This window comes from Halyomorpha halys, unplaced genomic scaffold (assembly GCF_000696795.3).
Source record: "Halyomorpha halys isolate HHAL.00 unplaced genomic scaffold, Hhal_1.1 Scaffold107.1, whole genome shotgun sequence".
Taxonomy (NCBI): domain Eukaryota; kingdom Metazoa; phylum Arthropoda; class Insecta; order Hemiptera; family Pentatomidae; genus Halyomorpha; species Halyomorpha halys.
This window is the reverse complement of record NW_027112128.1, coordinates 294,739-304,045: the sequence shown is the minus strand read 5'-3', so window position 1 is coordinate 304,045 and position 9,307 is coordinate 294,739. Positions and strand designations below refer to the sequence as shown.

The window sequence follows — 9,307 nt, the reverse complement described above, 5'->3', positions numbered from 1 at the left end:
TTTTGAAGTTATTATTCAAATCGCGAAAACTGGACTTTTTTATACAACATAAATAAATTGAAATCAATAAGATTATGACTAAAAAAAATTGGTACTAGATCTAACTCTACCCACTTTCAAGTAAAAATACAAAATAATACATATAAAGTTCTGGACTTATCAAGATTAAAGAAATTCAGTTTAAAAAATACCTATCCCTCCAGGACACATCATTTTTGTTTTTTATATATCGAAAATTGAATGATCATTTTAAGTACGTGATAGTCTTTGACTATAAGCTTAACATATTTTTAATGGTAAGTTCTGGGTAAACAATTAGCAAAGTAAACAGGTACTGGCCTCAGAGAGTCGAACAACAGATTGTCAAGTTCAAAGATGAATGAATGGTATTTAGGTGACCTTAGAATACATTGAGAGAGCTATATAAGAAGGAACCGCCCATCCCAGCTTTAGTTTGTAGTGAACTCTCAACCATGTCACATCTTGTGAGTAACTCATTTATGGCTTTGGAATATCAACATCAGTTTTAGGTAACGTTTTTCTATAGCTATGTTATGTCACTGTTATAGGTACTTCTTATTGCGGCCACCATCGGCCTGGCCTCCGCCGCCCCCCAGATCGCCTACCACTCTCCAGTCGTAGCCCACGCTCCAGTAGCCTACGCTCACGCTCCAGTCGCTGTAGCACATGCCGCCCCCGCCCTTGCCGTCGCCCCCAGGGTTGAGGAATACGACCCACACCCATCCTACTCTTTCTCATACTCCGTCAACGACGCTTCCACCGGAGACTCCAAGGGACAACATGAGACCCGTGACGGAGATGTAGTCCAGGGCAGCTACTCCCTCGCTGAGCCAGACGGTTCCATCAGAACCGTAGACTACACTGCTGACCCTGTCAATGGATTCAACGCCGTCGTCCACAAGGATGCACCAGGAGCTCACGCCGCTCCAGTAGCGGTCGCACACGCTCCAGTCGCTGTCGCACATGCTCCAGTACTCGCCGCTAGGGCTTATGCACCAGCTTATGCCACCGCCGTACACGCTCCAGTCACCACTCTCCTCCATCATTAAATTATTAAATATGTATAGGTAATAAATTGTACATACAAATTGTTGATTTTTATTTTATTTCTGATAATCTTAAACTCTGATACTTTTAAAAGTATTAAGCCACTAATTAGGCGTGATTGGTTTGCACATCGGTCTAAAATGTTGTAGCTTTTCGCTTGTATTATTTCGATCTGAAAAAAAAAAACTGATTCAGAATTATGGGTTATTAAACTTCAGTTAACACAGACTAGACGATTTACTCAGACAATGGATTTAATGCTATCGTTCACACTGGTGTCGCAGAAAACTCATGCTGCTTCAGTTAAAGCAACCGCAGTCCTTGCACCCGTCCCGTCCCTACTTCAACAAGTATTAATTCATTCTTTACTTGTAAGCAGTACATTGTTTTTAAAATTTTCAACGTTTTGATTTAAACTTGGCTATTTCCTATTTATACCAAATCACAAAATATGGGGATATTTTTAATAGTCTTCATATATTCAGCATAATTGAAATAAAATTAAAATTAGTAATATTATTCCTCTGATCTCGGAGATGTTTTTCTCATGTGGCTTTTTAACCCTATTAAATTTCGTTGTTTGATGTGCGATATATTGATATGTATTCAATAGTCGTTGGTGACGTATAACTAATATCATTTTAACTATTTGACTATGAATTATAACCATAAATTCATTTTATTTTATTTTTTACAAAAAATTCTATCTTACATAAATATAGAAATCTCAATTGCATTTTAAAAAGATTTTCCTATTTTAAAATTTTTTTTTGCTTTTCGTTCTTAATAGGAGAATGCAAATTAGTTTTAATAAGTTCAGAAAACTGCAACCGTCGACATTTCTATCTAACCCTCTTGAGAAAAAAAAGTATTTGGAGTCTTCTGCCGTTAAAAACGTTAAGTGTCAAATTATTCTAAATATAATCAATTATGACAATAAACACCTGTTAGAGTTAGTCAGGGCTTAAAGAAAATTTGACAAGTTAATTATTCTCTGCTCTAGCAGCGGTACTCCTTGAAGCGCAAGGTCCACTGAAGGAGCTACTACTGGTACATTGTTAATCCGTTCCAAATAAAGTGGAATCTACTAGTCGTGAAGACACGAGTCGATGTTCGAAGTTTTATCTTAACAAAGCTCATCAAACCATTCCGAGGGTGGTATGATTTATTTGTTTCAGTAGAAACCATTGGTAATGGGATGACTTAAGATAAGTGTTAAAACATTAACTATATTAATTAAACATAAATGAGTAGTAAATATTACTAATTGCACCTTTCCTTGTAATATCATGGTATTGTCTCTTCTAAGAGATGCCGAGGTTGTGAAACGGCAGGACAGTGTGCAAATGTACTCCAGACTCAAGGACGGACGCTGGGGTTGTTCATATCTGAACCTACTTTCTCCACACACCTCGGCAAGTTAGCATTTAGATCGCTATTACTCACCTACGTGAAGACAGAATTATCTAATACTAATTATATTACTCCTTGTTGCAACCCGAAAACTTACAATTCATAAATAGCACAGCAAATTCAGTTCCGTTCTTCATTAATAAATTTATCAAGTGTCACAAAAAAATTAATAATAATTTTGTCATAATTATCATAACAATAAAAAATTAAATATTATAAAAAATATAATAATGTATCTACAATTATTATACATATTACTAATCGATCATTACATAACATCGCGTAATTTGTGATAACATCATAACTCAAGATTAACAATATGATTTTCTCTATATCATACAAAAAAGTTTTTAGTGCTCGCCGTGTTATATTTTATTTTACATATGATTTCAATATTAAATAAAACCATACAATCTTTTTTTTCGTAACATCCTTTATTATTAAATTTACTTTTGTCTATCCTGACCTAGTAATTTATATCAATTTTTTACGCGACTATCGAATCATGCTAAAATTTCACACAATTACGTACAACCTGATAACAATGCTATAATCTGGTGTCCTTAAAATAGAGAAACTATGTAGAATCAATTGTCTAAATTTTATGGAACATCAGGCATAAGTTTCTTTGTACCCTGCCAACGAATTCATAGTTTTATTTGGTAATATATATATATATATATATATATATAGAAAGTAATGTCATGGCTGATTTTGATCAAAATTATCAGACATGTATCATCTGAGCTTAAAAAAGATGATTTATTATAGATGTGTTAGCTGTTATCGAAATAACCTGGAGTCATCAGCTATTTAGTACGATACGAATGAGCGAAAACTAAAATGAACCAACAAAGCAAAAATCAATATCTTGTATAATGATTTAAAACAGAAATGTCACATCAATGCATTAAGATGGAAAGGTAGGTAATCTATTTTAACTGGTTATGAATTTTCAGACAAATCTCAGTTTTATTCAGAAAAAAAAATACTTTTAGCATCTGAAATAAACCTTGTTTCAATTGTAAATAAAATAAATATGAAGCATATGATTTTTTTTTCAACGCCCCATGGGTGCGTGGTGTTGATATCAGGGGATGATGGGAAAACGGGTCGAGGGGGACCTCTTTTACTACATTGGAAATGCATTCGTAGAGGTGGCTGAGGAACTGGATAGTTTGGAAAAGTCTAATATCCTGTCCCACTCTAATGGCAAAGGGGCTCACCAGGTTTGTTGAGTCAGAAATAAGTCAGCTACTAGTCCTCAGTCTAGACTGAGGCTGTTTAAGTGGGTCTGCCACCTTTATCACCTCAATTTACAAGAAAAACAAAACAATAATAAATAATAGAAAAAACAGAAATAATATTAAATATTTTATCACGTTAAAATATGTTGAAAACTTTCTCCCTTTAAATTGCCAAGTATAGAACTAGTTAAAAAGATTGTCCCCTGAAAATTTTGATTTATCTAAAGTTACTGCTGAATTTCTTCTATGCTAGTAGTTATTTTTAAAATGGTAGCTACGCTTAATAAGCAAAAATAAAAATTTAATAAAATAAAATTCTACTTTCCCAATGTCTATCATTGCGGTTACTTAAATGTAGTTTTACAATATATTTAAAATAATTATTCAACCAAGATGGAAAATAAATTTAGTTTAATATTCTTAATGAAAAGAAAGCAAATGCAATATACTATTTTCATCATTTAAGGGTTTGTGTAGAAAAAATATAAGAGATAATTTTCCTAGAAATGATTAAATATCGGTTGTTCAAGATGAAAGTCTTCTGACAATAAATATAATAGAAATAAGAAATTAATACTTATCACAAACTGGAAAGTTCTCATTTATTTTATATCTCAGTTTCTCATTAAATAAAGCTTTGATGCTTGGGTTTAAATCAAGAGTGTGAATGATCGTAAATTTTATGTGAGTTAAAAAATAAAAAAAATATTCATAGTTGCAAATATGCGTGTTTGTAGCTATACATTAGTGTATGTTCCTAAGAAAGACCAACTAGGGCGATCAAACATTGATAGCGCGAAAAAATAATAAAACAGAACAAAAATTTGAGTGATTTTTTCCCCCAAACTCCAAGGCTGAATACAAGTAGGAGAGGGGTACATGATGTCCTCATCTATATAACCTTTTTGGGAGATTCTGCATTTAAAAAAAATCATTTAATCCAATATGTCTTGAAAGCTGAGGCAAATAATAAAACACTGAAACTGATATATTTTACTTCTGGAGTTTGGAAAATGATATCGCCACACTTGTTCCACCAAAACTTTTGTTTGCTAAATAAGATGAAACGAAAAATGGAAAAGCTAAAAAATAATCGCTTTATAATCCAATAAATTTAGGAAAAAACTGAATTATTAACGATCATTGATGGATTCGTTTACGTACAAAAATAATAGCAGATTTTGTACACTAATGACTAAATAGATATAATACACCAATTCAAATCAAATCTACATATACTTATGTGTATAGTAATTATGATATCTAAGCTGTTTTTTACCGATATTCGAGCGGTACTATTATGTTATTGTAAAAGATTTTGTATGCACAATAAATTTTATTTAAAATTGTGTAAAATTTATAAATTGTAATTATTTTCCAAAATTGAGGCCACCATTACCAATTGCTTCAATCCATCTTTCTGCCAAAAGGTTAATTTTGGTGGATATCCTGATTTCATATCCTAATTTGGTAACCTCGTTATTTTTTAAATACTTGCATTTTTAAAAATGCACCATTGTCTGGAAAGGACAACATTCAGGCATTGATCGTTAGGGTTGAACATTGTTTGAAGGGTGGGAGAAATAACCTTTCATCTCTACAAATGTTTCTCTGATTAAATACGTATTGTGGATTTGGATAAAAAATTAACAACATAACTATTTAAGCTAAATAAGCCACCTTCGATAAGCAGTTTCAATAGCGTTTAGGTAATTTAAGGCCAGGTTTCAAGTAACTTAAACGTTAATATACAACAGTGCAGATTGTAAATTATTAGATGGCAAAAATATAAAGTTTATAATTATAACAAAAAAGACTACACTATAAAAATTTTTTTTTTTCAAATTATGATGAAAAACCTAATAATCAAAGCTATCAAGAATTCTATTGACAACACATAATCAGCTATGAGAACTTCATTAAATACCCATAATCAATCGTGCTAATAGAATGCATATTCAGATTTGAGATCAACAGTAGAGTCATTATGCAACAAGAGTATTCAGGCGTCTATGCTCTCAATACAAACCTCAGATTAATTTTGTTAGAACCTAATTTAGTTTTTATTATTCTTACATTTTATTATGTACATAAAATATAAGGGTTAATTAAAAAATAAAATAAAATAAATAAGTATACAAACATAGTATATAAAAAAATATACTTTAATCATATCAATTATAATATACAGTGCTAAATAGTTGAAATCTAATTTAAAATATTGTTGTTACTAAATTGTTTTTAGTTGAATTCAATTTTGATATAAATTGTTTGTTTCGAAAAAATACTGAAACAATATGATTCATCATATTACATGACTTTGAGTGGTCTGTGAAATAAACAACTCAGAAACAGATAGGTCAAAGTAAAAACCGACTATTACCATAAAAAAAAAATTGTATGAATTCGGTTTATAAATGCAATTTTTATTATTCATAATGAACATTTAGGACCATATAAAGTAGATATTAAGTGGCTATTTTCTTTTAGTTTTATAATGGTATATTATGCATCTCTATTATCATTGGTTTTTTTCATTCAGGGAAATATTTGTTCAGTAGTTAATTATCGAAGTCTTTCGCCGTTTATATTTACGCAATTTGTAGCAAGTAACAGAAAGAATAGTTAATTATTTACAATAAAAGCTAACTTAATTAATAATTTTCAATTAGTTAAATTCCAAGTACTTTTCTCTTCTAAATGAGTAGACATATACAGTCAACTCATCACAAAACCGCTACTTTTAACCTTAACTGAAACTTGTATTCCCGTGGAAAATCGGATCTTCATCTTAACCAGTTCATTGTTATTTGTACTTACAATATTTTGATGTACTACGCATCAAACAGAACTCAACGAATTATGCTCACCTGAAAAGAAAAAAAACATTTGTTAAATTATAAAACAAATTTACTCTTATAATTACATATAACTATTATAAAATAAGAAAAAATCATTAGTTTTGAAATTTGTTTGATTGATTTTGGATTTTACTGTTCACATTCCCTAAACCTTAACGTTCGTTGTTACGATAAAAATGTCAAAGAAATTGATGACTATTTTACTTATGAAGACTGAGCTTCATATTTAGCAGCCAAGAGACGAAAGGCAGTTTTACAAACCAGAAAACATTGATTGAAAATTGACTTGAAAACAAAAAATTCAAGACCAGTGAGTCGTATGAAAATACATTTTTGATCATCTTTATTATTATTTATGTTTTAAAATGTACTTCAAATGCTTTCAGGATTGATATTTTATTCCTAGAATGAAACTTTTTATTTATGACTTTTTATTAGAAAATTATATTATGATTTTGGGGAAAAATGAAGGGTTGATATAATATTTATCAATAATAGTTGATATATTATATCTACGGCCCTGGTTATAGGTAAAAAAAATATTTCTAAGGGAATGAAGGAAGTATTTTTCGTAGCTAATAAAAAAATGTATCCATAGTAAAAACAGAATGACTTCTACAGCGCCTTGATTTTTTTGCCTTTCAAGCACTGTGCGCAACCTTTGAAAATTACCATTGATTAGGCCAAGGCCAAATATGCTTCTTGAAAATTTCACACACACACGAAAAGATTTAATCTTAAATTCTAACTACACAGGATATGGTTTATAATGACCTCTAACGGACCAAGCATATTCGGTCATTATAGACAATCGTCGTTATCACGACGATGTATATAGTGTATAGTGTATAATCACTAAACACATCACGTAAATGTGACATAGGATTTTTTTAAAATCAATTATTGCTTTCAAAGGCTAATAAATTCTTTTTTTTTTATTTGGATGATTATTGCTTTATTTGCTAGTTGGTCAAAAGTGATAAGACTGAAAATCAGGGGTCCGAAAATATTTGTCAGCATCATATAAGTCGTGTCCGAGGTCGTAATCAAAGATAGCCAGTATATTTCTAAAATGCAATAATAACATTTTTTTCATTTAAATAAGTTGAACAAGAAATTTAAACATGGATAACTTTTTAGATAAAATTGGATGTATATATTATTTTATTTTTATTTTTTTAATGAAATATAACATATACATTTACGATTCACCCACGTTAGCCATAGTAATTCATAACTAATTCGTCATAAAATATCAATAATAAAATTAAAAGGATGAAATATGGAAAAAGAAAAAACTGTACAGTTCAAATTTTTTTCCATTATCCATAAAAAAATTAATAAGAAGCAATTTTCGTACAAATATCGTTTACTAATAAAAATATATTTTAATTAATACATTTTTAAGCTATTGAAAAATAATCGACATTTCTTGTTGATGGCAAACAAAGCCTCAATAATTAATAACTTAACCTCTATAAAAGCACTTTAACATTTCGAAATTTTAACAAAATTATTTCATTCCACCAGGCCCAAAAAATCGAAAGGCGAATTTCGGACCTCCAAGTTCAAGGGAGAGGAGGCAGTCGGGCGACCTTAGATAACATTCGGGAGCTATATAAGAAGGCACCGCCCATCAGAGATCCAGTTTGTAGTGAGCTCTCAACCATGTCACGTCTCGTGAGTGTTATATGACTAAGTCTTGTAGTAACTGTTACAGGTAACGTTCTTCAATAACGATCATCAACGGTCATTGTTATAGGTACTCTTGATCGCCGCCGTCTTCGGAGTGGCCTCAGCCCAGCTGATCTCTCACGCTCCACTCGCCTACTCTAGGCCTCTGGCATACTCCAGGCCCCTTGCCTATGCCAGGCCCTACGCTTCATATGCTGCTCCAGTTGCCACCGTTGCCCACGCTCCAGTCGCCGTAGCACACGCACCAGTCGCTGTTGCCCACGCTGCTCCCGCCTACGCTGTTGCCCCTAGGGTTGAGGAATACGACCCACATCCATCCTACTCCTTCTCTTACTCCGTCAATGATGCTTCCACCGGAGACTCCAAGGGACAGCATGAGACCCGTGACGGAGATGTCGTCCAGGGCAGCTACTCTCTTGCCGAACCCGACGGTTCCATCAGAACCGTAGACTACACCGCTGACCCAGTCAATGGATTCAACGCTGTCGTTCACAAGGATGCCGCAGCTCACCCTGCTCCAGTAGCCGTAGCTCACGCTCCAGTCGCTGTCGCACATGCTCCAGTACTCGCCGCTAGGGCTTATGCTCCAGCTTACGCTACCGCCGTCCACGCACCCGTCGCCACCTACCTCCATCATTAAATTATTTTTATAGGTAATAAAAACTTCTAAAAAAAAAAAAAGAACTTTAATTTTATTTCCCTTCAAAGTACATAATTGTTATGTATATACAACAAAAGATATTTTAAAAAAAGAACAAAATGAATCAAATGACTATTCATTTTTTTTTTTTTTTTTTTTTTTTTTTTTTTAGTTGAGTTATAATCTAATTCCAAGCCTTCCAAGTGCTACAATTATTTTTTTTTTCTTACACATTTCTAGATAAACAGATAGATACTATTAAAAATACCTATATGTGCTCGGGTAAATTTTGAAACTTGTAAATAAAGCAGCTTCGTGTTTGTGAGTGAATTTTACTCATTTAGTATGAAAAGTTATATGGATCAATGGAATGATCCATATAA

At 32.2% G+C, this 9,307-nt stretch overlaps 2 protein-coding genes across 2 annotated transcripts; both read left to right on the top strand.

The window, feature by feature from the left end:
• Positions 1-420: 420 nt before the first annotated feature.
• On the top strand, positions 421-1,114 carry LOC106677732 (cuticle protein 7). The gene is made up of 2 exons (XM_014415823.2): positions 421-485; positions 570-1,114. Exons 1-2 carry the CDS (start codon positions 474-476, stop codon positions 1,068-1,070), a joined length of 513 nt encoding a protein of 170 aa, XP_014271309.1. The 5' UTR covers positions 421-473; the 3' UTR covers positions 1,071-1,114.
• A 7,095-nt stretch (positions 1,115-8,209) lies between these two features.
• Positions 8,210-8,973, top strand: LOC106677724 (cuticle protein 7). The gene is made up of 2 exons (XM_014415812.3): positions 8,210-8,269; positions 8,352-8,973. The coding sequence occupies exons 1-2, from the start codon at positions 8,258-8,260 to the stop codon at positions 8,922-8,924; spliced, it is 585 nt and encodes a 194-aa protein (XP_014271298.3). The 5' UTR covers positions 8,210-8,257; the 3' UTR covers positions 8,925-8,973.
• Positions 8,974-9,307: the final 334 nt, after the last annotated feature.